A 27,261-nucleotide genomic window follows, 5' to 3' on the forward strand; every position below is an offset into this window, starting at 1 on the left:
AGATACCATCGTCCAACGACCGCCCTTCTTGGCATGCTGAGACTACCCAGATACCTCGAGAGCAGGTAGCACCGCCTAGTACTGTTCCTGCTAATGTCGAGCATCTGTCCATTTGACATCTGATCAGTCATATACCTTTTGCGAGAGGTGTAGCCTGACTTACTCGACACCAGTAGCCTTGCTGTACGAGCTGTCATAGAATCCGCACATGCAGCCACCAATAGATCATGAGAGCAAACAAAAAACATTTGACTGTTAGACACGTCTGCTGCGCGATAAGTCTCAAAGAATGATTCTGATTTGAAATTTGGACGACATGAGCAGAACCAAACGCAACTCATAATACACCCATCAAGACTTGGAGCTCCTCCACTGTCAACTGCATCGAAGCTGTCCAAACCATCGCTTTGACCTACACATCCTAAATATCCCGAGTGGTTGACCGCGTAAAACCGAAGCAGGAATAGCAGGAAAACCTATAAGAAGTAGCTTGGGAGGCATAGTGACTGCAAGTACGTCTGACTGAGGACCTTTCTGACTTCAGAGTCGATTGATAATGACTTAGACAAGTATGTAAAAGAGGACGAAGGACGAAGGGCAATTTACTTAACGCCGAGACAAGGATTTGTCGTAGGCAGATAAGCTGATTCCCCAAGATACTCGGTGTCCATCGGGCCAGAGACTCCACGAGTCGACCCGTTTAAGGATCAGGGAAAGTAGATGACTCAATAGTGAGCGCCAACGTCCACCTGATCAGGATCGACAGACGGTCAACCGACTGAAATATATAGGCATCGTTCCTTTCTAATTAGCACATGTGTTCTCACCCTCCCGAGTCATAACAAACATTTGTCTGGTTACGCTTAAAGCACTGGGAATAATACACAAATACCGACATGAAGAGGTGCGATCCAACAGTTCTGACGGTACTTGATATGCCTGTCAGGCACATGTGGAACATACATGGAGGTAGCGATGGTCGGAAGATCATAGTTCAACCAGAGCATCGTTTGAAGTAGTTGTGTCTGCTTTGACACACATCTACCAAAGTTGTTTGCACGGAAGGCATGACAATCCATTTTTCGTTACTCGATACCAGTAGCGAGCAGATTGGGTTTGTAGAATCCTGCTTACACGTTGCCATCGGGCGTTGCGCTTTGCTGTCAATTCTTGTTCCTGTATTGAATTTTAACCGTGATCTTCTCTTCGCCACGAACCGTCTTTAAGGTCTCGATGACTTTGGACAGACGGCACGTATGCCGAAATGTAGTTCATGTTTGAATACGGTGACAACCTGCATGGCGAATGTTGTGACGATTACTATAGTGATATTCGCATTTGCTCAAGAACTTAGTGACCGTTGGGTATGAAGCAGTAAGTAAGAAACTGTGAATTCTATAATCGGACCTGTACAGGCAGCTAACGCTATGATGGCTTCCAGTGCAACGTCACGCTTTCCCCTTCCTTGGTTGATGGAGCCTTCAAAGCGGATCACGGACCCCCCTTTCACTGACCTAGACATACCACCAGAAATCTTCAATGACACACGATCGACTGCTCAGTAGTCTCTGAGTGATGATGTCAAGTGCCAACTCAATAGATCGCAGCGCTCTTATCCAGAAGAAAACGGTGAGACTGGATTTCTGTTTGTCAGGGGTATAAGTCCAGATGGGTTGCTCGGGTGTGGAAGTCAGTGGAAGTGGGGGATTGTACCAAAATTGCAAACCAGCTTCTCATGGAGTAGACATCGGTGTTCTAACATGATACATTTCGAGCATACTCACAGTATAACAGATAATATACAATACTAAAATATATGTTGGTCCTCCAGGCGTTCTCCCCGCTAATCCAACTCGACCTCATCGCGCCACAGATACTCCTTTTACAGAGTCAGGCGCCTCATATCGATTTGAATCAGAAGAAATAAGAACGGCGTGTCGGTTTGGTTATCACCGAGAAGGACACAAGATAGTCTATGTTAGATCTACCTCGGGATTGGTATAGGGGACGGGAACGCGAGACCCTCTATCGTGAGTAAGAAGGGAATCGAACTTTTATGTCCTGTGAAGCAGAGATGATCAGCTGAACGTCCTCGGGCTTGAAGCTATGAAGATGACCACAGGAGTAAAAGGTAGGGGTATACTTACCACATTTAAATTGTTCGAAAAAGAGGAAAAGAAGAGAAAGAAGAGAGTTATTCCAAAATTTATACCCCAAATACGATCCCAAGCGAACGGTGCGGTTTCGGTAACAAGACCATGACGTGGCAATATAAATAGCAAACATCATTATCACTTCCCTAATAAACAATCAGGTACGAGCAGACGCGTGGCAAATGAGGTGGGACCGAGCTCAATTCGGCTTGGACCGCGTATCGTCCTTGTCAACAACAAATTCAATATCTCAATTCTCAGAGTTATATCAAACCACCTCTCACTCCTTTCTCATTGTACCATTCAGAAAGGGTTTTCCGAGTCAACGTAACAACGATCATGACCGCAGAAGTTAGACCGCGATATGAGTCAATGAAGAGTCAGAGCTCATCCTCATGGGGTGTACGGCCACCATCACCTACTGTGAGTTGCAAGCACGTTCCTCGGCCTACACTGATGTGCTGATGAAATCACCCAGTACTCGACCACAACCACCGGATCAAAGGTGAACTTGCCCGAGAATCATGCGTTAATCACCAGGAAAGATCTGCGACAATCTATCATATGCTTGGAAGAGGTACGCCAGCTGTTGTGTTATGGCGAGCTACAGGCATAGCTGATTGTTTTTGGTACATAGCTTATGGCAGCTGCTAAGGCATATCGCAATGCTCTACTAGCAATGTCATCAGCCACCGCAGCCTTTGCATCAGCAATGGAAGCATGCTCGAGGTATGTGATACTTTACTTTCAGCATCTTCCCTCGTAATTGAGGTCCAAACTAAGACAACACTGCAGAGTGAAAGGTTGTCGAGCCTCAAATTCCGCTTTGGCCGGTACATCAGGCCTTCAATATCTTGTGTCCAATCATGAGCAGATATTGGCAGATACAGTATACCGTCAATTTGAAATACCACTATTAGAAGCGCTGGATCACTACAAGCTGATAACTGCGGATCGCTTGGCTGCTTATGAGAAATCGTTACACGAGCAAAGTAACAAGATTAGGAAGACGGAAGCAGAAAATCTGAAACATGGACGAAAGAAGAAAAGAGGTAAGCTATGTATTCGAAAATGTGGAATCAGAATTAGCTGATATCGAAATGAACATGTAGATCTGCAGCATTTTAGGCAAGCACTAGCTGAGCTACAAAGACAGGTAGACGAATTAGATGCTATAAAAGCTGGGTATCACGAAGAGGTGTTGGAGGGAGAAGATGAGGTGAGCTGACTCTCTTCATCACGCGACTGCTTAACTGAAGTGTTTGACAGATTTGGGACACAGTACTTCACAAAGTAGCTTTTGTGGTCCGAAGTCAACTTGATTTTTATGAGAAACTCGCTGGGAAAGCTAGTGATCCGATATTGGAACCTCTTGTTATGTCTATACCAGATCCTTTCGACTCTTATGGGCCACCAAAGGAAGAAGGTCAGATATTCAGCGTACTCGCTCCGTAAGCACTGATTCTTCGACCATATATAGTCATTGCAAGGCTAATTCGAAAAGAAATGGTAGTCTGGGTTTATTGGACAGCACACCTCAATCGCCAACTCCCAATCTCACACGTACGGCATCATCTCCTGCCATTTCAACACCTAGACGATCTGCTTCTCCAATAAAATCAGGAATCCCAGCTGCCTTAACAACATCAGTGACGACTCCTTCGAGAGCGGAAGCTTCTACTGACCCTGTTCATGGCCAGTTGAATGGGTTTTTGGATCCCAAAGATGATCAAGATTCCCGTAATGGCTATGGAAGAGCCAGAAGAGAGCTGAGCATCATTGAAGAGAGAGATGCAGGAAGTATAGTGACCAAGGACGAGGATGTCGAGCATGATGATGTCCACGCAAACGAGGAGGACAGCGGGGCGGAAGAGGAGAACGACGACAGTGACGAGCAGGGAGTCAGCTCTGGAGAAGACAAGGATGAGCAACGACCAGGAGCTTCGCCTACGGCAGTCGTTTCCCAGGCGTCAGGGTCAGAGACGAAAACATCGCCAGGGCACGTATCGGACCAAAACAACGGGAGCACATCGCCTGACATATCGCAAACAGACAGTGACATCTAATGTATAGCGAGTCTCGTTTTTCCCGTCGCATCTATCGTATTTGGGGTTCTTGATGTATGTATAACGTTGTAATCGGGTTCAATATATGCATATAGCACCAAGAATTGTGTTCACGTATCATGTATCATGACACTGGCGGTGTTGCCCGCTATCGAATGTGTCATTGCGGTTGATGAATTGCGTCAAGATAAAATGTAGGACTGCCAATCGTCATGATGTTCTTGTTTGCCACTACTATTCACTTCCTCCAGCATATAGCGTATCTTCAGCCCAGTCAAATAGTGCCTCCCTCTCTGAAGGGAAAGGACTGAAAGAGGGTGGGAATACCGTTAACCAGTCTGTCACCCCTTGTCGTCCTTCATTGGCACTGCGCAACCTCCAATATTCCTTCTTCGGTCGACCTACTCTCTCTTACGCTTGACCGTTCATCTTCACCCTATATTGGTCTACTGGTCCTTGATCCTCCAAGTGGGACAAAATGTCATTACCCAATTTCCCAAACTCTCCTCATGCCTCATCCACTCCCACAATCACCGAGTCTCCATCATACGGTGCAGGAGATCATCTTCCCGTTTGGTTATTAGCGTTATGCGGGTCATTCACAGCAGTCGGTAAGTGCCATATACTGCAATCAATTATGTTGACACCAGTATATCAATAAGCTAATTGGTGCTTGATGGCTAGCTACTGGTGTATCTATAATGTCAATAACGCTTCAATTGAAGAATTATAGAAAACCATCATTGCAAAGAGCTGTGGTCAGGATTATGGTGATGTGAGTCAAGTGCTTCCGAATTCCAGTGCAGAATACTTCACCATCTGGAATACGAGCTGACAAGAACTTTGTAACCTGTAGGGTTCCCCTGTATGCTATATCATCGCTCATCGCTATCTTTTCACTGGAAGCCGCTTTCTTTATTGACGCAATACGTGATTTATATGAGGTATGTGGGAAGCTAGCTTCATTCGGATTTCGCCAAACACCGTTAAAGATGAGCTACACATGACTGACTTGGGTTGTTTTCAATCAGGCATTCGTGATATACACTTTCCTTCAACTTCTGATTACATATTTAGGAGGTGAAAGATCCCTCTTAATCCTATTACATGGTCGACCACCTATACCACATCCATTTCCTGTCAATTTATTCCTGCGTCCTATGGATGTCAGTGATCCATGGTCATTACTAAGTCTCAAAAGAGGTGTACTTCGTGAGCATTCAGGTACCCTGTGTAGATCCTAATATAGCTGATCGAATGCATTCTCGTTTTCATTTTGTAGAATATGTTCAAGTGAAACCCTTACTTGTACTGGCCACTGTCATTCTGAAGCTTACAGGCAAATATAGAGAAGGTGAATTTGCCGCTGATTCAGGATACACATACATCAGTATAGTGTACAATACCAGTATTTGTCTGAGTTTATAGTAAGTTCCCCTTTCTCCACCTGTTCCTACCACAAAACTCCTGATACGAGATCACCAGGCTGATAACTGTTACCCGGGTTATAGCTGTTTGGCTATGTTTTGGGTTGCTGTCAGTCAGGATCTGAAACCTTTTAGACCTGTTCGTGAGTTACCGATTCTTCCTATCAGGAATGTCGATGTACTCAAGCTGAATCAGTATCATAGCCAAATTCCTCTGTGTGAAAGGCATTTTGTTCTTCTCCTTTTGGCAATCTATCGGCATATCATTCTTAGTAGCTGTCAAAGCTATCAAGAGAGGTAAACTTCTTCACGTTGTATTACAAAGTCATGATAGCTGATACGACAAATTACAGTTGGACCATATACCGATGCCGAACATATGTCTTTGGCATTGGTTGATTCATTAGTCTGCTTCGAGATGCCCATATTTGCCATTGCACATGTGAGTAGTGAGAAATTTCGGACGCAAATGTCAATTACTCATTTGGTACATCTAGCAATACGCTTTTCAAGCTAGTGATTATATCGATACGCATCACATTTACGCTGTAAGTCCTATATCTTGCATTGCCCTCACCCGTGGCTCATACAATAAGTAGGCACGACTGCCGTTTATCTACGCATTCCGCGATGCATTTGGCTTCAAAGATGTATGGGAAGATACCAAGGATACGATCAAAGGACGAGGAGTCTCTTATCAAGCGTATGAGCCTGCTGAAGGTGGATTGCATTATGGATTAGGAAGACAAAGACGTATCCGAGCTGGACTAAGATACTCAAAAGGCGGAAAATCGAAATACTGGATGCCGATGCCAGGTGATGAAGCACGTAATAAAGGTGAAACTGGACCTATAAGTGCTCTCAAACGAAAAGTGGATGTGAGATTAGCAGCCAGGGAAGGATACGCGCCACTGTTACCTCAACAAGCGGCAAGAGTGGTTCACGATGATCCAAATGGCCTAGATGAAGGTTGGGGTTTATTTGATAGCGATACGTCTGAGTCTGATGCCCCTTCAATATCATTCCAATCCCTTGATGAGGAGGAAGACATATTATATGAAAGAGCAAGAAGAATAGGATATGCAGGATTCCCAAATGTGGATGTTAGCAAAGAAGAAGCTAGAAAAAGGTTATGGCATGCGGAACAAGGTGTATTAGCTGGTAAATGGAATAGGAATAAAAGTTATGATATGTTGAGACCCCCTATAGGTGATAGAGGTGGATCAGCAAGTACAGTGGGAAGCAGAAGAAGTGATAGAAGTCGTGCAGGCAGTTCTAAAGGCAAAGGCAAAGATAAAGAAGGGAAAGGTAAAGGCAAAAAAGCAGTTTACGGGGCTTGTAAGTAGGACTCTCAACAGATTCAAAATCGCCTAACTCTAGCTGACTGGTGATCTTGATCTATACAGGGGCCGATAAAGTGACCAAAGCCGAAAGGAAACCTAAAACTCCAGACGGACATTTAACTAATCCGGCAGGCGATGGGGACTGGCTGTATGACGGAGATAACGAACGACCAGGTGCATGGAATCATCCTTCTAATGGTCACTCTGAAGGACACCATGAACAATTGCGTTGGACGAAAAAGCAATTACATAAAGTGAAATCAAAGCTTGGACCCAAGTTCAACGAAGATAACGGTAAATCACCGTTCACTTTGGGAGATGACGAAGAAGAAGAAGGGAATCAAAGCGAGATACATTCAGATCCTGATACAGATGAAGAAGTATCACCTGCCTCATCAACAAAACCGTTACCTTCGGATGCTGTAGATTTAGTTACGGACGATCAACAAGCAGTTGAAAAAGCTCGATCAAGAGAATTGCGTCGTGGTGAACCACAAACCAAAGCCCCTTCCCATGTATATAGGAAAACACTGAGAGAACCAGAAGCAAAAGACGAAGGTAGAATCATAGGTGTAGAGAAAGTTTACTCTAGAATCCCAGATCAATCCAGAACAGGTCAAACCGATAACGCAGGTATAGACGAAGGTCAAAGTGAAGTTGTTGAAAGGGTAGAAACTAGTATAACGGTCAGTCCACCGAAACATGCCATGACTTTAGATATGGAAGAGGATAATCCGTGGGCGTAGGAATCGGCTTTCAGTTAATGTGCCGATGTTATATGGGTTTAGGAACTGTCTTTTCCTGTAATTTTATAGATCATTGTGGGTTTGGGTTATATCTGTCTTATCAATAGAAAGCTTGTAATGATCATTCTGTCATGATTATACGTTTGCATGATAATATCCATGTATGTATGGCAATCAGTACAACAATATTGTTTTACAATGACCGCCCATCAGATCAGGGCTGAAGAATCACAGAGAGAGTTCTACTCCAGATCATCAAACATTCCACCTCCAACATCTTTTTTAGATTTCTTGTTACTTTTTTCAACTTTAATTTCTTTCCTTAATGATTTCCACTCAATTCCAACTTCTTCATCTCCACTGCCATCCCCATTTTCAATTCCATCTCCATTCTTCTCGAGCAACTTCTGTTTTTTACTCGCTCTCATCGAAGCTATAGGACCTAAACCTAAAGTCGAAGCTGGATCTTCTCCATTGGCCTGAGCTAATTCCCATTCAGCCTGTTTTCTTTTATCCCTCTTATCTCTTCTTTCCTCTTTACGATCTTTCTTTTCTTTTTTCTCAGACCATGCTTCTTTCATTTGGTTTTTGATCTTTCTCTTTGCTCTCAGTTCTGCAATTTCAGATTCGGATTTCTTCTCTTCACCTTTCTTAGCTAACGCAGCTATTCGTGCGGTTTCACGTGATTTCGATGCATAAGCGAATGCGTCCCACTTCAGAAACGATCAGCTCTACGATTACCTCTATTTGGTGTATCTTTTGCGAGAGGAAGGTGTAAGGATATCAACTTACATCTACAGTCTCATCTTCCCATTCCAGCCATTCTTTGTCATCGGCTTTATCCCCCTCTTGCTCCTCCTGAGCCAACTGACGTCTTTTCAGTTGGGCTTCACGTTTCTTCTTCCAATCTTTGATTTCAGGCATGGCTGGTAATCTGAGTAATCCATACGATATCGCCAGAGCATGAAAATCGATATCCTGTAATCTGAAAATGAATGAAGCTTCATGCTTCGTGTAAGCCCTTAAAGAAGATACATATGCTTTTGCACCCTGCGAAAAAAATTACAACAAGTCAACGTCAAACCTTCTTGCTGAGGGAAGAAGAAGGAAAAGATGAGCCGACTTACTTTATCTGCTAATTCCCTATCGGTCAGTACTAGTTTCCTGATGTCTGTTAAAAGTGTTAAAGCACCTGGATCGACCTCTGGAGGACTTTCCGTTCTTTCCAAAGATGAGTCTAGGTATTCTTGCTTTATCAACGGGATTTTCCTTATTGCCAAGAAATCTATCGATGCCTCCTCATCTATTAGCTAGCTCCGTATTACTTCGAGGAAGAACATTCCACATTGCCTTGAAATTATACTCACCTATATAGTCTTCTTCTCTCCCTTTACCCAACAAAACAACTGCTTTACCCCTTCTTCCTGCCCGTGCTGTACGTCCAGCTCGATGTGAAAAACTCTTAGGATCAGTTGGAGCGTCGTATTGTATCACCACATCTATGTCAGGGAAATCTACTCCTCTGGCAGCTACATCCGTACATAGCAATACAGCTGGAGATAGATGTGATGATGGGTGATTTATGAAATTCGCCAAAGCCGTTTCTCTTATTCGAGGTGGTAAATCGCCGTGAAGGGATGTAAGGTGATAACCTGATAAAGCTGGTAGACGAGATAATACCTGAGAGCAGCAGATCGTCAGTCATCGGATCCTTACCGTGTCACGGTGAAGAAGCATACTCGATAGAAGTAATCGACCGCTGCACACGTCGAGAAATAGACGATAAATTTCGCTGATTCATGCTGTTTCACTTCTGCTTGAAGTATTCTGATGAGTTGTAAAGTTTTCTCTGCATGTCGACAGACGAGATATGTATTCTGTAGTCTGTGAGATCAAGGGTGAATCGGATTAGCATTGACATTCTAATTAAAATCTCACTAGTTTGTCATAAAGGATAGCACGGCGTACTCACCCAGTTGGAGTCCTTCTTTCAATTGGTAATTCACCCTTTTTCTTATCCTTTAGATTGACTACGATCCTAACTGGATTTCTCAAACCCAGACCAATGATTTCTTCGACTGCATCAGTCATAGTAGCTGAAAACAAATGAGTTCTTCTTTGTTTCGGTAAATGTCTCATTATCCTTTCTACATCCCTTCTATGATCAGGACTCGATAATAACCTATCCGCTTCATCTAGCACTAACACATCTAATTCTGATACTCTGACAACATTCAATCCTCTTGGCGAAAGTAAGAATGAAGCTAATCTACCTGGAGTTCCAATTACGATATTTGATCCTAACGATTGAAAAGTCTCGTAGGGCGTAGGTGTGCCTGAAGTTACCAAGATAGGTAATGGATATGGTGCTTTGGTCTTCGATGCGACATGATTATCCATTGATGACTCTGCTTCATCGGTGGGAGGTATAGGTTGGAGGGATGATAAGAAATGATGGAATACATCATGTATTTGAGTAGCAAGTTCCCTTTTGGGACATGAAGATCATAATCAGCTACAGCTTCTGGGAGGCGCCGATCTCACATAGTCATCAGTGGTGAAGAGAGCAGATTTACCTGGTAGGAGCAATGACAACGGCTGCTAATTCACCTTTCTTATATTTCCTTTCTCTTCTACAAATTCTCTCCAAGACAGGTATGACGAAAGACAATGTTTTACCTGATCCGGTTACGGCTTCGACCACACAATCTTGATTTTTAATCGCTCGTGGGATAGTACCAGATTGGACTGGAGTCATATTCTTGAATCCCATTTTGTTTATGACATCCATACTGCGTCATAGAACGCTAATGTATCAGCTTCCACAAACTTATATTTGCACATTACGAGGATCTTCGAAAGAGAGTTAAGACTCTACTCACATCCATGGTGATAAAGGTGGGTTGAGAGATTCCCATGAGGCTCCGAAAGCAGGAGCTGCTCCTACAGGTCTATCCATTTTTAGCTCACTTTGATCTCTCCGTGAGATTTCTACAGTATTTTGTTGATTGAACTATGCTCGAAATTGGAAGGATCACTATCAGCGTCGAGGTCCAACATCAAAACATCTTTAACTGATTCAAAACAATTCTTCACTTTCTCAACTTTTTCTTCCTCCACCCAGCGTATATCGGTGGTCGCCGCCTCCACTTGCCCAACCACGTGGTGAGTAGATTAACTTATTCGATCGTTAGAAATCGGAAGAGCCAAGGAGAACTAATTTCTGGGATGTTCACTTTTGAGCATATTTCTCATCTTCTCTTGTGTGCCATCATCACCTCGATATCATCAAGATGAACCCACTCCGATCAGTAGCTTGTTCAGCGTCCTCTTCCGCGCGAACGGGGCTAAGACCTACTTTATCTTCTTCACCTATCGCTTTTGCCCGATCAAGTCCTTCGGCTTCTCGAATAATATTCAAGCGAGGATTTGCAGATGCTCCTAAACCGAATTCTTTACAACCTGAGATAGACAGTCAACGTAAATTGAGAGATCAAGCTAATGTCGGGGTGAGTGATATTCTTTCTTATGCTGAACAATGCATTTGATTATGTTGTCACATTCTGCATTGAATGAGGCATGCAATGCTGATCTGCCCTATCCCCTTCCCTATCTAGCCATTCACATGGAAAGCGGCGAGCCTATTCATAGCGACGGGGATAGGATTATACTTCTATTTTGAATCTGAGAAAAAAGCAGTTTTGGAAAGACGTCAACAAGAACTAGCTTCGAAATCAATTGGTAAACCACAGATTGGTGGACCGTTCAAATTGAATAAACATGATGGAGGTGAATTCACAGAAAAAGATCTATTGGGTAATTGGTCTTTGATCTATTTCGGTTTCACAAATTGTCCAGATATTTGTCCTGAAGAATTAGATAAAATGGGTGATGCGATTAATATGATTGATAAAAAATCAGGTAAACAAAATAATCAAAATGGTGTTTTACCTATTTTCATCAGTGTTGATCCTGCAAGAGATACCATCCCACAAGTGAATAAGTATATCCAAGGTGAGTCCATTCAGATTTACATATCTGGCCTCTCAAGCTGTACATCTGACGTCTCACCTTCCGCCCAGAATTCCACCCTCGTATGGTAGGGCTAGTAGGAGATTATGAAGCAGTCAAGAAGACATGTAAGATGTACAGAGTATATTTCTCGACTCCGCCAGACGCAAGTGCCACAGATGATTATCTTGTTGATCATAGGTGAGTGACGTTGGCCCTTATCGCTAATGAGCACCTCCTTAGCGTTGCATTAGTACATCACTCCTTCGATCACAGCTGATGATTACATTTCCTCTAGTATCTTCTTCTACTTGATGGATCCATTAGGACAATTCGTTGACGCTTTTGGTAAAGCCACTACTGCCGAACAAGTCACTGAGAAAGTGCTAGATAGCATGAAGAAATGGGATGCTGCTGGCGGGAATGTAGCTGCGGGAGTGTAAAGATGAAGCGTCTCCAAGGCATGCGGTTCAAGGAGAGTGGGGAACAAAGCAGATTCGCATAGCGCATAAAATTCATTAAAGTCATTATCTAATAAATAGTGATAAACACCGATTAGACGTATGTATTACCAAACTACTCATTGTGGATTATATACAAACGATACGATCATACATTTGCTCCTTTCCGCCTGAAACTGCTGGACTCCAACTCAAGGATAGGCGGTAAGTGAAATGAAATATGACGACCAATTTCAAATGATTGCCTGCGTCTCTCATCACGAACCATTGGTCTCTCGCTTCTCATCCATCGGCTCGGATGTGTTGTTCATTCCATGTTGTCAATCCATTGACCCTCCCTCCATTCTAGCTCTCTTCCCTCTATGTAATTCTGAATTTTCAAACGGCCTCAATTTCTCCCTTCTCACAGTATCATGTTTCAAAGGAGTAGTGTATTCTGGTCCTGTGGAAGGGAACGATTGCCGAGGTCTTTTCTTTCGCAGGGATGAAGGGGTCGACGTGTATTGTACGACCGACGAGAGTGTTTGTCGTCGGTTGATTGATGCGGTGGCTTGTGAAGCCCATGGGGGTATAGAGATAGCCGACTGGGAAGGATTCGATGAACCAGCACCCAATTCTATTGTCTCACTCCGGGGAACTTGTGACGCCTGTCCTGAAGATATAGTAACTCGACGAGAGTCTTTGAGGCTTGAAGAAGACTTGCTCTTCATTAGATTTGACGAGTGGGGTGGTAACTTCGAAAGGTTTGAAGGTGTGGAAGTGCTTGGTGGAACATGATTAAAATTACCTGGCTGTGTGGGTTTTGGCAGTACAGATGGTTTGATTGATGATATAAGCTTTTCAGAAATTGGTATCTTCGGTCGACCAGGAGAAGCCACAGCCTGTTGTCACATGATCAGCTGCTGCAGAACTATAATCGTAGTGACTTTGGGTGAGACTTACCACTTGACTGTACATCTTCTCGCGGTAATCCACCTCTTTACCTTTTTCGCGTTCAGCTTGGACAGGCTTCAGCAATTCCACTTCTTCTTTCACCGAAGTATCATCACCTAGGATCTCCTGTGCATTGGGTGCGAATATCTCTTCCAGCGTTGCTATATCTTCCAATACTTTTTCAGCTTCCTTCAGCAAATTCTTGCATAGACTATCTTGTTTAGCTTTTCCATTATCTTGGTCATCAGGATAGAAGTCAGAATATGATAGAGGTGGCTGTCGTCCCCTGTGTCAAATAGTCAATTGATCAACACTTCTTTGCTCGATATAGGGACTGCACTCACCTGTACGAATCTTCCTTCCTTTTGTACCATCCTCTGACTATCTTGCCATAATGGTCCAGTAGTGATATCTGATTTGGCGACATACATCGAATGTATAATGCAGGATGGCTCGTCATATCTGATATTGTCAAATCACTTGGGAAATAAGCATTGACTAATCCATTTATCTGACCAGGGGGAAGTTTGGGTAATGCCAACAATGTTGCTATGTGCTGTGATTTTTAGGATATCCTATCAGTTCAGGTACGCATATCAGAAGCGAAAATAATGACAAAAAGGTTGACAATGAGACGTACATGTTTTCGAAATTCCAAAGAAAAAGCCAACATTCTATGATTCGCTTCTTCTCTCAGCTTTTGGATTTCTGATATATCATATCCCTCCCTTTCGCTCAACACTCCTCTCACAACTTGTTCCCTGTCGCTATATCCTTCTCTCCTGAGTTTCTTCACCAACCTAGCGTGTGAAGTCAAGGCTCTGACACACTCGATACTGATTTGTAAGGAGAGTAATTGGATATGAGCTAGGAGGTTTAGGGTTGTAGGTAGATGTGACAATACTGGATGAGGAAGGAGATGTGATCTCAGTGCCAGCAGGATTTCTTCAGGTGAAGCTGAAGTGGGAGTTGTAGATGACATCCTTGATCCAGGTCTCAGCTTGCATGAACCCGAACGGGAATCTTCTCCTCCACTTTCTTGCAGAAGAGGTGTTATGATCCTCCCCATATAGATTGGCTGCAGATGATAGACGATAGATGATTATGACTGTTGTTCATTGGAACAGAATGTGTTGTTGATCTCAAAAGTAAAAGTAATTTATTTCATGTTCTCAAAGTAGAACGCGTCGGTTGACTGGATCCCAAGCGTTCTGGAGGTTTTATTATGTAATATAAACCAAGGCACGTGTCTCACATAAATATGTTAAAACAACAGGTTAAACTGTTAAATGCAGATCCCCGGCTGATCGGCTGAATTTATCCCGAGTTTTATCATTTGACATATTATTAACTGGTTTTTTTGAACAGGCGAATATGGGATTGGGGGTAGTCGACGATAAACATCATTGAGAGGAAGGTATGTTATAACCAGAAGATGAAGACAGGCGTTTCCAACATCATTGAGTACAATTCCTAAAACCAAAGCAAACAGGCTGTCTTCAAGAACAAGAACGCAATAACTCCATGACGCTTGATAAGGGGACTATGTCTAGAATATTATCTCTCCCTCGTACATCGCAGAACCTCGCCTCGTCAAGAGCTTTCAGGTATCTACAAACGGAAGTGGTCAGACCGCAAAACCAAAAAGTAGTATCGGGACTGAGTAGTACTCAGTTAGAGACTCGTAAGGAAAGACAAGAAGGAGATGTGAGTGTCTCCCAAAGTCAAGCAGTCGTGATGTATCCCAATAGGGTCTAACCAATGGCAAACCCATTCTTAGATCAGTTCGGTATTCGCTTCGCTGTCAGGAGAAAAAGCAAAAGCCCTTCCTGAGAGATTCGCAGATCTGAAAAGACATATTATAGGTGACGAAGCGAATCAACAAGCTCTAATCTCCAGCTGGACATCGCTCACAAAGAGATTGAGGCAAGCTGCAGTGGAGATTGAGAAGAAGAAACAGGATGTGAGTGGATTTCGACCCATCAGCCGGGAACCTATCAGGTTCAATTATTGAACCGATTCTGCTCCTCCTCATGATGTTATTTCAAAGCGTTCTGATTAGTGTGCACCATTGAAATTTCTTTTTGGAAGCTAATACTACGTACATATCTTATAGTGTATCCCTCAAATCACTTATGACGAATTCATTTCATCGCCTTCATCATCCACAATCGAAGCTATCAAACGAGCAGGCTCGTTGATCCTGAAAAATGTCATCCCGGAAGAAACAGTTGTTGAATGGTTAAAAGATACTAAAGCCTACATAAAAGCAAATCCCGATGTTAAAGGATTTCCAAAAGACGATAAACAGGTTTTCGAGTTATAGTGAGCCTAAGCTTTATCATTGTACCGGGGGAAGCGGGATTTCATTTCGAGTGGTGCAGTCCTGGTATTCATGGTATCTCAGCTGACCATGTACGCTTTTTCTTTTGGTACTAGTTGGTCAAAAGTACAGCTGAAAGCAAGATCACATCCTCGTTCATTACAAGCTCAAAAATCGCTCTTAAAACTTTTTTCGCATTCACCTGATTTCCCAGTATCGCTCAATACACCATTGTGTTATGCCGATAGATTGAGGATACGTCATCCAGGAGATGCCAAATTCGCTTTGGGACCGCACGCAGATGGTGGAAGTGTTGAACGATGGGAAGACCTAACATATCGTAAAGTATATCAAAAGATTTTAGAAGGACACTGGGAGAATTTTGATGCCTGGACTATCGCAGAGAGATCATTAGCGAGACAAAATCTATATGATGGTCCTGGATCTGTAAGTCATTCCTCCATTCCCGATTCTCATGAAGTGAGATATCTCAATTAGTACATATAGCAGACTTCTTACTAAGACAAGACACAAGAGACTGACTATGTAATTTACGTTCTATACAGTGCGGCGTGTTTAGAGCATTCCAAGGTTGGACTTCATTGTCTTCTACCGGGCCTGATGAAGGTACTTTGAGAGTATACCCTTTCATCAAAGAATTGACTGCTTATACGATGTTGCGACCGTTGTTCAGGTAAGTTATGGTAGACACCTTTGGAAGTGATACTTGAAACATGGAGCGAGGAGAGAAAACGATTTGACTGAATCTCGGGCCGAATTGTACTGACATATCTTTCCTTTTCAGAGATAAGGAATCTCGATCTACCTTAACACGAGATGAATACCTCTCATCGTCTAATTGGCAATTAGATCTCACAACCTCAGAATTCCCAGGATCACCGTTAGCTAGAGGTCAGGAATACAATGATATAACTCATCCTCATTTGGAACTGGAAAGAAGTATGGTCAGTATGCCTAGGGTTGAACCGGGAGATCAAGCTTGGTGGCATGCTGGTGGGTGACATGGATTTCGCACTTTTCCACTTCTACACACTTCCGGATTTGCATCACACCTCCACAAATCTATTCCTTTCCCAATGAAATAATTCAGAGAAATACAATCTGACGAACGGGCTGCGTAGACGTGATCCATGCGGTTGAATCAACTCACAATGGTAAAGGACCTTCTGCTGTACTGTATATCCCCACTGTACCTCTCACAGAACAAAATATCGAATATATAAAGGATCAACGAGATACTTTCCTCAGTGGAAAACCGGGTCCCGATTTCCCTGGTGGAGTAGGTGAAAGTCAATTTGTAGGTAGAGGATTGCCAGAGGATATCGAAACTAAAGAAGGAAGACAAGCGTGAATCTTTTTCCATGAAATGTAGTCAGTGCGATATGCTCATTAAGTAATACATCATTAAATCTAGAATGGGACTCGAACCGTTTGACCTTGATGGTGATTTGACTGCTGGTGAAAAAGAAATGATGCGTCAAGCGTAAGTGGTTCATTATTCCTTTTGAGAAGGATAAGCTGATTGAGCGAATACAGCAATGAAATACTTGGATTCAATTGACAATGTGTATTGTACAAGGAGATCCGCCGAGTCAGTGCGGAGAAATAAGTTCATCGTATCTAGTGTAACATTGGAGTGTCACTTACAGGGTCCACCCTACTCTGTATCACTGTATTTGACATTTGACATGGCGACCTCTTAGTACGGATGAATGGAATCTCGTATTCAAATCTAGATGTCGATTCAATCAAATATCTATACATCCAATTACAATGCTATTCTAGCCACGTCCATCCCACTCGAAAGAGGAGCAGCATCACCTAATCTAGCTTTATGTATTTTTATATCCTCTACAGGTCGATCTTCTGAGTCTGTCCGTACGGCTTCTAGACGTTGAATGGTTTTCATACCTGATGAAACTCGACCGAATATCGTATGTTTACCATCTAAAAAAGGTGTTGGTGCCTATGGTCGGAAACGAAAGGTTGCAGTGGTCAGCTCCATTACATTCTTTGATTGAGGTCCACTCCGAGATATATGCTCACACATGTAATGAAGAATTGTGAACCTAATCATGACCGTACATCACACTGTTAGCTTTTTACCCCCCTTTTTTTTCCCATCGACCTTCACCAAGAAATAGATATTCATGCAACAACATACCATTTGTATTAGGACCTGAATTTGCCATAGCTAAAATACCGGCACCAACGAATCGCAATTCGGGATGTAGTTCATCTGCGAATTTGTCTCCATATATAGAAGTTCCACCTCTACCTGTTCCCGTTGGATCTCCACCTTGAATCATGAATCCCTGTCAAATCGAATCAGGTCAGGTCAGATCAAATCGTTATCGTCTATAGCCTGTTGCATCCATCTGGTGGTCCTGTTTGGAGTTGAAAGGGATGGAAGAAGGCATCTGTGAGAACTTACAGGTATGATTCGATGAAATATCACTCCATTATAATACCCTCTTTCTGCAAGTTTGGAGAAATTGTTGCATGTCTGTCTCACGTCCTGTGATCAGCATCGTCCTATCTCTCTCTGATATCGGTACTGAAGTGAGAAATAGGGAAGCTCAAGCTCACCTTCGGTGCATGAGCAGTGTATAACTCCACAGTGAATGATCCTACAGAAGTATCCAATGTAACGTATTCTGCTTTTTGGTTTGACATGGCGAAAGAGTATGAATGGGGGATTTGCGACTGGTCTATTTGGTATCTTTGAGGATTCACTTTCTTCTTGATTAGAGGGTGTCTTGTCGACGCTGATGACGCTGTTTGATAGTGTTCTTCCTCTTGGTTGAACCGGCCAGTGTTTTTATTGTATAGATGCAAAGTAAGAGGAATCATCTATTGCTTTTCTTGGACGCTTTGCTCGTATTTTAACCAGTCTTTCCTCTTCGATCCACGTGGATTTGCTTCCGTACCGTCGGGTTCATCATTGTATTGTTTCGTTCGTGTTTTTACTGTTTATTCATCCACGTTCACGCTTTTGGTGAAACATTAGAACTTCCTTTATCCTTTGATACTTCATCTTCACCTCTTCGTTCATCAACATACCGACTGGCAAGGGCGAACTCAGCATGGGTAGAAACGGGTTTTTTGGAGGTATGCAAGGCCTCGATGCCTTCGGCAAGGTAAGCCCACTTTTCGAGCTATCTAATATCTGTTTATCAATAACGGAAGAGCCGATCATGTTTAATTGACGTTGAGAGAAATAGACCATGGAAGATGTGAAGATCAGAACACGTACTGGAGCTCTATGTGAGTTTCTTCCCTCAGGCAGCTGTATTAGTCCTGTCCTTATCGGTATAAGAAGTGGTCAAAATAGCTGATATGGATTTTGGGTTGATCTTGCAGTAACGTTCATATCATTCTCTATAATCCTTACTTCGATATTACTCGAATTTATAGATTATAGGCGAATACATCTTGAACCATCAATAGTGGTAGATAGATCAAGAGGTGAAAAATTAGTTATAGAATTTGATATGTCATTTCCAAAAGTACCTTGTTATCGTAAGTTGTTCTTACCGAATTCTTCCTGCTTAGTTTATATGCAGGGGGTGGTCCTTCCCCAATACCTGGAGAGAACATATATGAATGTACAGGACAAGCTGATCAGAAGGTATCTTTTCAGTCTTGTCATTAGACGTGATGGATATTTCAGGTGAACATCAGACTGAATTAGAACATCATATCACTAAAACAAGAACGGATAAAGATGGTAGAGTACTAGAATCCGTTTCAGGTGGACGTAGGTCATACCCATTTTAACTCATTTGTAATTGCATCGAATTACATAGCTCATGCGATTTACTTGAATATAGAGCTCAAGGGAGATGTGGAAAGACAAAACTTGAAGAGAGATCCAAATTACTGTGGAAGCTGTTATGGTGCATCACCTCCTGAGAATGGGTATGTAATAATTCCTGTACATCCTATGATCTGGTTTGATCATGACCATAGCTAATGTGATGTACGATTGTGATCAATGATAGATGTTGTAATTCATGTGAAGAAGTTAGACAAGCATATGCTAGAAAAGGTTGGTCATTCAATGATCCAGCTGGAATTGAGCAGGTAAGCGATCACGTCCAAGTTATCCGAGGACCGGCGGTCAATTTCCTGAATAAATCTCTGTAGTGTGTCGAAGAAGGCTGGGAAGATAAGATAAAAGAGCAGAATACCGAAGGATGTCGAATTGATGGTAGAGTAAGAGTCAACAAGGTCAGTCCTACTGCCTTTTATTTCGATTTCAACGAGATCAATCTGACAGTCGCTTCGAGTAGGTTATTGGAAACTTGCATTTCAGTCCTGGTAGATCATTCCAGAATAATATGGTGCAAATGATGGACCTAGTGAGTGTATCTCATTTTGGGTCTCTGGAAGTTCAGAGCAGAGTCAGACCTTACATTTCGCATGATATCACCTCAAGTCGCCAACAAAGGACAGGGAAAGTGCTGTACTGATGTCATGTCATCATCTGCGACTATAGGTCCCCTACTTACGTGATTCCAATCACCATGATTTCGGTCATATAATACACAAATTCAGATTCGGTGCCGACCTTACAGCTGCAGAAGAGGCAACTGTCCTCCCCAAAGAAGCTAAATGGAGAGATAGTCTGAAGATGCGAGATCCTCTGCAAGAAGTAGCCGCTCATACTGAAGAGTGTAAGTACCTTTCAGCATTCGTCATAAATCGGTAAGCTAATTAACATTTGCAAATATACAGCTCAATATATGTTCCAATGTAAGTAAGCAGGAATGTCGTATGAATGCGGCTGAACATCTGCTTGTAGATTTCCTAAAAGTCGTTTCTACAAACTTCGTTGCTCTGAACGGAGAAGAAATCCCCTCACATCAATATTCCGTTACCCAGTATGAGCGAGATTTGCGACAAGGCAATGCTCCTGGAAAGGATTCTCATGGCCGTACGTTCGGAATCGTCTCACGTCCCCCGCCTCAATAACAGCTTAGCTGATCACAGTCTGTCATAGATATGACTTCTCATGGTGTTGCTGGAGTACCAGGAGTCTTTATAAAGTGAGCTTTTACCCTCCCCGGCGAGAAGGCTATAAGCTTATTATGACAATCTGCACACAGTTATGAGATTTCACCAATGAAAGTGACACACACTGAAACACGTCAATCTTTCGCTCATTTCTTGACTTCGTAAGCTAACCTTCGCGAGTTCGCGTCGTGAGAAGACAGCTCACCGAATATGCGATGCAGGACCTGTGCAATTATAGGAGGAGTGTTGACTGTTGCCAGCTTGATTGATGGGTTCATCTTTTCGAGTTCAAAGAGACTCAGAGGGTCGAATGACGATGGATTTGGAGCTCCAAGTGGAAAAATGGTGAGTTCCTGCTCGATCAGGTGATACAAATACTCTGGATTGATTTCAAATGAATTCGACCCTCAGCTATAGCGTGATTGATTTTCCATGGTGATGTACGGTCGGATGTTGCATATGCATGTTCTTCATCGTGCCAATCGTTTTCAAACAAGCAGTCGTATGCTCTTCACCAAGACGTACTATACAGGGTATACATGCTATTCGGTATCATCTATAATCATCAGAGTAACGTGAATCGTTGAAAACTATTGCGATAAAGTAATCTACCATTTGTTTAAGATTGACCTGAAATGGGGTTTCCTGTATTATGTGTGAAATGGACCCATTGTGGAGGACGGTAATGCATCAGGATGTTCATTCTTCAACACGATAAGCTACCATTGCCTGTTCTCATTAGTGTATCAGCTTTGGGCCCCGTCTCTCGACCGACAAGGGGTGTAATCCTGGATTGGACATTGGACATACCTCTAACGAATGTACGTTGGTACTGAAACTTCTTAATCTGACTTGTTCCACCTTACCTCTATCTATCAAATGAGGATCTGCGTCTCCCCACGTTGCTGGTATGGGAAGATCCGGTGAGTCGTTTGTGTACGCTAAGAGGGTGAAAGTGCCTATTGAGAGATGTTAGATTAGCTTCAGTGATTGCAGGGCGATAAAGTCAATCATGGTGGGATACAATGCGGTTAGGGGGATGTTTGGAAGGAGTTCGGCAAGAAGAACAAATCAGTCCAAGTAAAACAGTACTTCTGATGGACAGGGACGAGCAAGACTAAACCAACCAGTTCTGGAATCCGTCTTTTCCACGGCGAAAGCAATAGAGAGATGAAACTCACATTCTTCTTCCAATATAGGTAAGAAAGTAACACTACTGGTGATCTGTTTCATTATCTCTCTAATTTCGCCTTGAACTTCTTTCTCTGTCTTCTCTTTTCTCTTAGGTTGTTTAGGTCCACCTGGTAAAGAAGGATTGTTTATTGCTGATTCATCTGTATGTATGTCGAATTGCCAGCGCTCAAGCGTCTCGCCCGTCTCGATGGACTTGATAGCTAACACTAGTCTATTGATGGATGATGATAGGAGCCATTCTGCATAAGGGTAGACGAGTGAGCGGGAGTGATTGGCGTCATATTGGAGAGTCGGTGAGCATCGCATCAAAATTGAGCAAGGTGGTAATATAGCGTGAAATGAGAGATTTCAAGGAGAACATTTGAAAGCAACATCAGCTAGAGTCACATATACATTTCTTGGGGGAGTTCCGTGATGATGACGACTCACCCTGAACTTGTGATAAGATGGTGCTTAAATACTCTTTCAAATTATCATCTGCAGTGACAAGCATTGGTAACCCATATTTCTTCACCATCCTATCCCATATCAGGCAAATCAGCTAAATTCACCCCATCTCCACGTAGCGTCTTGTTCTAGCTTACCGGAAGTCATCTGAAGGATACACGCCTCTTTGGTAGAGGATACTGAAAGTCACAAAGAATCGTTTGGTTATCCGTGTGGTCTCAGCTGGTTGTTGAACACAATCTCACTGACCTGTTCACGCTATATTCGAAGAACTCAGTCACCATGGCTGTTGAACCTTTCAAGCTTATAGCTTGGTTCGTACGTTGTTTTTGCGCCATACTGAGGGAGTTTCAAACGATGGTATGGGTTCGCAGTGTAGTGATGGATACCTTGGAGTTGTATATTATCAGCTGAAGAGTTATGATGGATATATCCAATAGATCCAGTCAAGATAACAACCATTCAAAGTGTTTTGAGCATCAATCGTCCTCCCATCAAAATAAACACACGCGACGGATTGAGCGGGATCAAAATATCATTTGCCACGTGAGATGTGTGTGAATGTGGTGCCCCATACATGGTTACAATTTTCTGTTTTTTTTGGGATTATTTTCAAATGCTCAAGAAAAGTTGGATCCACGGAATTCCTTGTCATAAAGTGTTGGTTGTCAATTCTCGTACATCCAACGACATCGTTACAAAGTTCTGATTGATAACCATAACCAAAAAGCCAGAGATCAAGATGGCATCTAACATCTTACCTTTATTCTGGCCATTGGCTAATTCAAGTAAAGATGCAAGATTAACAGCTTCAGCATCATTGGTATCAAATCTTGAAAATTTCCAACAATCATTCGTATCTTCAAAACCCACCACTTCATCAGAAGAGAAATCAGACGATGACGAAGATGATGATGATGATGATGATGATGATGACGATGACGAATCAGGGATGGAAGTGGATGCGTCAGATGAAGAAGAGGATGATATTGAAAAAAGGAGGGAAGCTGAAAAATTAGATAAACGATTAAGCAAAGATAATTCTGAAGATGTAGTTTATTGTGTCAAGAGATTGATCAGAGGTTTGGGTAGTTCAAGAGAAAGTAGTAGACTTGGATTCGCAGTAACTTTGACTGAGGTAAGTAACCTTCTCACGACTGTTTTTGTTTCCTTCTCATGTATATACTGATTGATCATAACCCTCATCACAGCTTTTATCACGTATACGAACAGTCACTGTATCTCAAGTATTATCACTACTCATTCGAAACTCAAGATTTTCCCAAGGGATGAAAGGATCAGAAGAAAGAGATATGATGTTTGCCAGATTATTCGGATTAACGTCTATAATTCAATCGAAATCGTTATACAACAACACAGCTACATCTAAAGATTTCGAAAGAGTAGTGGATGAATTGATCAAATTGGGTGAAGCGAAAGCTTGGATGAGAGAAAGTGCTTGGTGGACTTTAGTTGGTGCTATTCGATCTTTGATTGAAAGTAAAGTAGAATGGAAAAATCAAGCTCTGAAACAAACTATCGAAAATGTCTTACAAGGTAAATCTTGGAATTCAGAGAAGGTTGCTTTGGTTTTATTACTTGAGAATAAAGTTGAAGTGAGTAAATAATTCACTTGAAGTTTAGTGGTGAAAGCGGAAGTCAGCGGCTGATACCCTTGCATAGGATATTGATTGGAAATCATACCTTGCACCAACTTTCAAACATACCCCTCTACTCAATTCTCACAATCTCGTCACTCTGGGTCGAGTATTAAAGGTAAGTAACAGAAAATTCATCACTGTTGGATTCACAACTGATACGTATCATTTACAGGAAGCATCCGCCGAAGATGACGACAGCGTCTCCACATCGACCAGTGGCACCTGGAAACCTCAATTGCATTTCGTATGGAATATCGTTCTCGAGCATTACTTTCCTCAATCTGGTACAGAGACTACAACGACCGGTGAAGCACCTTTCCAAGATTTCTTCCGGATTGTAGTTGACGGTGAGCAATCCGATTCTCACACTAAAATTTGCGCGAATGAGTACTGATGAAACATGTTTAGAATCACTTTTCTCAAATACTGCCTCACCACAAAGACGATATTGGGGATTCCAAGTATTTGAAAGATCACTTCCACTTTTACCATCAACCTCCATGCCATTGATATTCACGCCCAACTTCATGAGATGTTGGATGAACAACCTCTCATCGTCAGATAGATATCTTCATAAAGCAGCTTTACAAATCGCCAAAAAAGTACAAGAAGTAACCAAACAAAACTCACAAGTTGGATTCACACTTCTTAGTCAATTGGTAGGAAAACACGGTAGACAAGATTTTGATAAAGTCACTAAAACTAAGACTGTCGAATCTATCATGGGAAGTTTGAATATCGAAGGTACAAGAGAATACGTTAAATACCTGGAAGATATCATAGTGGGAGGTGGCGACAAGTGAGCTAATCTTTGCCGCTTTGCGAAGATGTTGCTAAGCTGACATCATACTTAGCCTTGATAGTGCTAGAATCGACGAGAGGAGATTATGGGCTCTCGATCAGTTACTCGCCTTGTCCCGAAATGGTTCCGTACCGAAAGATGACGAATGGATCTCATCTGTCATCGACTTCTTGATCGTCCACGGATTCTTCCTCATTCGAAAGGCGAATAAGAAGAGCGCTATCACTGCTGTAGGTTCATTGCCTTAGTGCCAACCTGTAGAGACTGATGCTGATGCTGATGCTCGCCACAGCTACATGCTATACCTAAACCTGCTTTGTCAGAAACCACCGCAGCGGCTTGTCGATCAAGGTTGAGTAGCTGTTTAGTAGAATTGACCACTGCTTCTATATCTCAGCGAGGCAAGTTGACCGCTTATCCTCTGTAGATTGTCTAGCTGACAATTTCACATAGCTTCTGACGAGTCCAAACCTGCTAGACAACAAGGCTGTGATCTCAGCGGCAAACTTTGGCTTAGAAGAGCTCTCGATACCATTGCTACGTTGGAGAAAGACTCTAAGCACGTCGAGCTTACCACAGAATCAGATGAAGAGATCGTTTCCATCCGAAAAGAAGCTTTGAAAACTTTGTCTGCTCTGGAAGATGTTAAAGAAGATCAAAAGGAGGTCGCTAAAGGAGCCGAAATATTGTTGGCATTCTTTGTTCTTCAAACCTATGATGAGGTTGAAGATGCTTTAGACCTTCTTGAGGTGAGTGGATACTTCCTGATTAGATGGAATAGCTTGCTTATACTACTTTTATCATGAAGGACGTCAACACTGCCGCTCAACGTCTGTTCAATCTCCCTATGTCTTCTGACGAAATCGACGATGAACACGCTCCCATTGATTCCCTTCTTGACGTCCTTATCGCTCTTCTCGATAAAGGTTCAAGCGATCTTAGAAATCTGGCCAATTTGGTTTTTGCAATGGTTTCGTCAGCATTTACCGAATCTAGCATGAAGCTCTTGACAGCTGTAAGTGATGATCTACTTCTAGTGGAGAAAGTAAGCTTACGAAAAGTATAGCAACTCGAACAAACTGTGGCCGATGCTGCTGCCGAATCCGAGGCCGAAGACGAGGAAGATGATGAACAGGATGAAGAGAGTTCTGACAATGATGACGAATCAGCAGAAGATGATGAAGAAGAATCCGAAGCCGAAGATGACGACGAAGATGATCTACCGCCTGTTGATCCAGCATTCAGGCAAAGAGTAGCCGAAGCTCTCAATGGCGCCGGTCTTGGTATCGATGACGAAGAGAAAGACGATGATGACGAGTCAATTGCAGAGGTTTGGGATGATGACCAAATGATGAAGGTGGATGAGCAATTAGCAGAAGTCTTCAGACAACAAGCTGCTGGTACGAAGAAGACTGATCTAAAACGTGAGTGAGAATCGGCACCTCAGTCGTTATACCATAAATCTAACAACCTTGAATGTACTGTTCAGATCTGCAAATCGAGTCACTGCATTTCAAGAACCGAATTCTTGACTTCTTTGACGTTTACTCTAAGAAACAGTCATCCAATCCATTGATCTTATCAGTCGTCATTGGATTATTGAGAATAGTTCGAGGAGGTGGAACATCAGAAAACGAATTAGCAAATAAAGCAGCTGGTATAATCAGATCAAGGTTTAATAAACCAAAAGAAGTACCTTCGACCGCTGATATAACCAAATCCATTGAACTTTTGAAAGAAATACACGAAATGGCGATCAAAGCCAGTTCAGCTGAATTTTCCAATTTATGTTCATCCTGTTCGTTATTCGTAATCAAGACTATCGATAATTCAGGAGATTCAGCAATGATTTTAGAAGTGTATGGAAATACATTAAAAGATTTCATGACTAGGAAATCATCTTTAATACATCCAAATTTCATCCTAGATTTCATAAAACGATTCCCATCAAAAGCGTTTGGATTATACGAGAATCTGACGGAATTTGTCTTACCTGGAAAAGGTGTAAACTCATACAGACAAGTTCAAGGTTACACAATGCTTCAAAATATAACACAACATTTACCATTAATTGTAAAGTCCAAATCCGTCGAACAAGATGAGATTAATAAATTCGTCAAGAAGTCAAGTGAGAGTTTATTTGTTCTATTAGAGAGTATATCTGGAGAGAACGATTTGAATGGATGGAACGCTCAGAAATTGAAAGATGTGATCAAATTCGCACTGGCTTTAGCTAGAACATCTAAGAACCTTTCAATTCAATGGGATATCGAAAGAGTTGAATCAGTAGGAAACGGATTCATGAATGGTGAAAAGACAAAAGAGATGAAAGGTGTTATAAGTATGTGGAATCAATTGAAGAGTATAATCGGAGCAGGTGAGACCAGCAGCAAGAAGAACGACAAGAAGAAGAAGAGGAAGAACGCGGAAGAGGTGGAAGGGGAAACAATGGATATTGACGTTGATGTTCAAGACGTCAAGGAGAAGAAGGAGAAGAAGGAGAAGGTGGAGAAGAAAGGCGATGATGAACAACCAATTAAGAAGAAGAAAAAGACTAGTGGGGAGAAGAAAGTTGATGGTGATGAGGAAAAGAAAAAGAAGAAGGTGAAGAAAACTTCGACGTAAAGCGCATAGTCAATTTCTCTATTCTCATT

The 27,261-nt window shown here is 42.4% G+C and overlaps 10 protein-coding genes across 10 annotated transcripts; 6 read left to right on the top strand and 4 right to left on the bottom strand.

The window, feature by feature from the left end:
- Nucleotides 1-2,492: 2,492 nt before the first annotated feature.
- On the top strand, nucleotides 2,493-4,219 carry IL334_002597 (uncharacterized protein; the record flags this gene model as incomplete). Its single annotated transcript, XM_062934341.1, has 7 exons — nucleotides 2,493-2,576; nucleotides 2,632-2,730; nucleotides 2,791-2,882; nucleotides 2,949-3,205; nucleotides 3,266-3,372; nucleotides 3,423-3,604; nucleotides 3,667-4,219. The coding sequence occupies 7 exons, from the start codon at nucleotides 2,493-2,495 to the stop codon at nucleotides 4,217-4,219; spliced, it is 1,374 nt and encodes a 457-aa protein (XP_062790392.1).
- Nucleotides 4,220-4,697: 478 nt separating this feature from the next.
- Nucleotides 4,698-7,735, top strand: IL334_002598 (uncharacterized protein; the record flags this gene model as incomplete). The annotated part of the gene is made up of 11 exons (XM_062934342.1): nucleotides 4,698-4,830; nucleotides 4,904-4,994; nucleotides 5,076-5,163; nucleotides 5,251-5,431; nucleotides 5,502-5,646; nucleotides 5,731-5,789; nucleotides 5,851-5,943; nucleotides 6,000-6,088; nucleotides 6,144-6,194; nucleotides 6,246-6,984; nucleotides 7,053-7,735. The coding sequence occupies 11 exons, from the start codon at nucleotides 4,698-4,700 to the stop codon at nucleotides 7,733-7,735; spliced, it is 2,352 nt and encodes a 783-aa protein (XP_062790393.1).
- Nucleotides 7,736-7,977: 242 nt separating this feature from the next.
- On the bottom strand, nucleotides 7,978-10,694 carry IL334_002599 (uncharacterized protein; the record flags this gene model as incomplete). Its single annotated transcript, XM_062934343.1, has 8 exons — nucleotides 7,978-8,448; nucleotides 8,528-8,785; nucleotides 8,863-9,020; nucleotides 9,103-9,415; nucleotides 9,475-9,619; nucleotides 9,708-10,223; nucleotides 10,312-10,527; nucleotides 10,618-10,694. The coding sequence occupies 8 exons, from the start codon at nucleotides 10,692-10,694 to the stop codon at nucleotides 7,978-7,980; spliced, it is 2,154 nt and encodes a 717-aa protein (XP_062790394.1).
- Nucleotides 10,695-11,028: 334 nt separating this feature from the next.
- Nucleotides 11,029-12,189, top strand: IL334_002600 (uncharacterized protein; the record flags this gene model as incomplete). The annotated part of the gene is made up of 4 exons (XM_062934344.1): nucleotides 11,029-11,244; nucleotides 11,353-11,749; nucleotides 11,818-11,947; nucleotides 12,045-12,189. 4 exons carry the CDS (start codon nucleotides 11,029-11,031, stop codon nucleotides 12,187-12,189), a joined length of 888 nt encoding a protein of 295 aa, XP_062790395.1.
- Nucleotides 12,190-12,527: 338 nt separating this feature from the next.
- IL334_002601 (uncharacterized protein) lies at nucleotides 12,528-14,122 on the bottom strand (the record flags this gene model as incomplete). The annotated part of the gene is made up of 4 exons (XM_062934345.1): nucleotides 12,528-13,088; nucleotides 13,150-13,426; nucleotides 13,485-13,696; nucleotides 13,781-14,122. 4 exons carry the CDS (start codon nucleotides 14,120-14,122, stop codon nucleotides 12,528-12,530), a joined length of 1,392 nt encoding a protein of 463 aa, XP_062790396.1.
- Nucleotides 14,123-14,664: 542 nt separating this feature from the next.
- On the top strand, nucleotides 14,665-17,045 carry IL334_002602 (uncharacterized protein; the record flags this gene model as incomplete). Its single annotated transcript, XM_062934346.1, has 9 exons — nucleotides 14,665-14,847; nucleotides 14,921-15,103; nucleotides 15,257-15,465; nucleotides 15,580-15,910; nucleotides 16,030-16,157; nucleotides 16,269-16,477; nucleotides 16,606-16,831; nucleotides 16,899-16,967; nucleotides 17,021-17,045. 9 exons carry the CDS (start codon nucleotides 14,665-14,667, stop codon nucleotides 17,043-17,045), a joined length of 1,563 nt encoding a protein of 520 aa, XP_062790397.1.
- A 207-nt stretch (nucleotides 17,046-17,252) lies between these two features.
- Nucleotides 17,253-18,160, bottom strand: IL334_002603 (peptidyl-prolyl cis-trans isomerase-like 1; the record flags this gene model as incomplete). The annotated part of the gene is made up of 5 exons (XM_062934347.1): nucleotides 17,253-17,450; nucleotides 17,531-17,553; nucleotides 17,649-17,799; nucleotides 17,919-17,990; nucleotides 18,074-18,160. 5 exons carry the CDS (start codon nucleotides 18,158-18,160, stop codon nucleotides 17,253-17,255), a joined length of 531 nt encoding a protein of 176 aa, XP_062790398.1.
- A 410-nt stretch (nucleotides 18,161-18,570) lies between these two features.
- IL334_002604 (uncharacterized protein) lies at nucleotides 18,571-20,872 on the top strand (the record flags this gene model as incomplete). The annotated part of the gene is made up of 14 exons (XM_062934348.1): nucleotides 18,571-18,624; nucleotides 18,709-18,751; nucleotides 18,848-19,006; nucleotides 19,128-19,244; nucleotides 19,318-19,405; nucleotides 19,489-19,570; nucleotides 19,634-19,717; nucleotides 19,780-19,848; nucleotides 19,986-20,163; nucleotides 20,225-20,242; nucleotides 20,292-20,423; nucleotides 20,490-20,535; nucleotides 20,596-20,664; nucleotides 20,725-20,872. The coding sequence occupies 14 exons, from the start codon at nucleotides 18,571-18,573 to the stop codon at nucleotides 20,870-20,872; spliced, it is 1,287 nt and encodes a 428-aa protein (XP_062790399.1).
- A 330-nt stretch (nucleotides 20,873-21,202) lies between these two features.
- On the bottom strand, nucleotides 21,203-22,482 carry IL334_002605 (uncharacterized protein; the record flags this gene model as incomplete). Its single annotated transcript, XM_062934349.1, has 6 exons — nucleotides 21,203-21,232; nucleotides 21,314-21,462; nucleotides 21,685-21,936; nucleotides 22,127-22,215; nucleotides 22,282-22,323; nucleotides 22,394-22,482. The coding sequence occupies 6 exons, from the start codon at nucleotides 22,480-22,482 to the stop codon at nucleotides 21,203-21,205; spliced, it is 651 nt and encodes a 216-aa protein (XP_062790400.1).
- Nucleotides 22,483-22,886: 404 nt separating this feature from the next.
- Nucleotides 22,887-27,232, top strand: IL334_002606 (uncharacterized protein; the record flags this gene model as incomplete). Its single annotated transcript, XM_062934350.1, has 11 exons — nucleotides 22,887-23,282; nucleotides 23,356-23,760; nucleotides 23,828-23,920; nucleotides 23,978-24,152; nucleotides 24,214-24,604; nucleotides 24,660-24,837; nucleotides 24,900-25,008; nucleotides 25,061-25,356; nucleotides 25,416-25,622; nucleotides 25,674-26,031; nucleotides 26,097-27,232. 11 exons carry the CDS (start codon nucleotides 22,887-22,889, stop codon nucleotides 27,230-27,232), a joined length of 3,744 nt encoding a protein of 1,247 aa, XP_062790401.1.
- Nucleotides 27,233-27,261: the final 29 nt, after the last annotated feature.

Source organism: Kwoniella shivajii, chromosome 3 (genome assembly GCF_035658355.1).
Source record: "Kwoniella shivajii chromosome 3, complete sequence".
NCBI classification, from domain to species: domain Eukaryota; kingdom Fungi; phylum Basidiomycota; class Tremellomycetes; order Tremellales; family Cryptococcaceae; genus Kwoniella; species Kwoniella shivajii.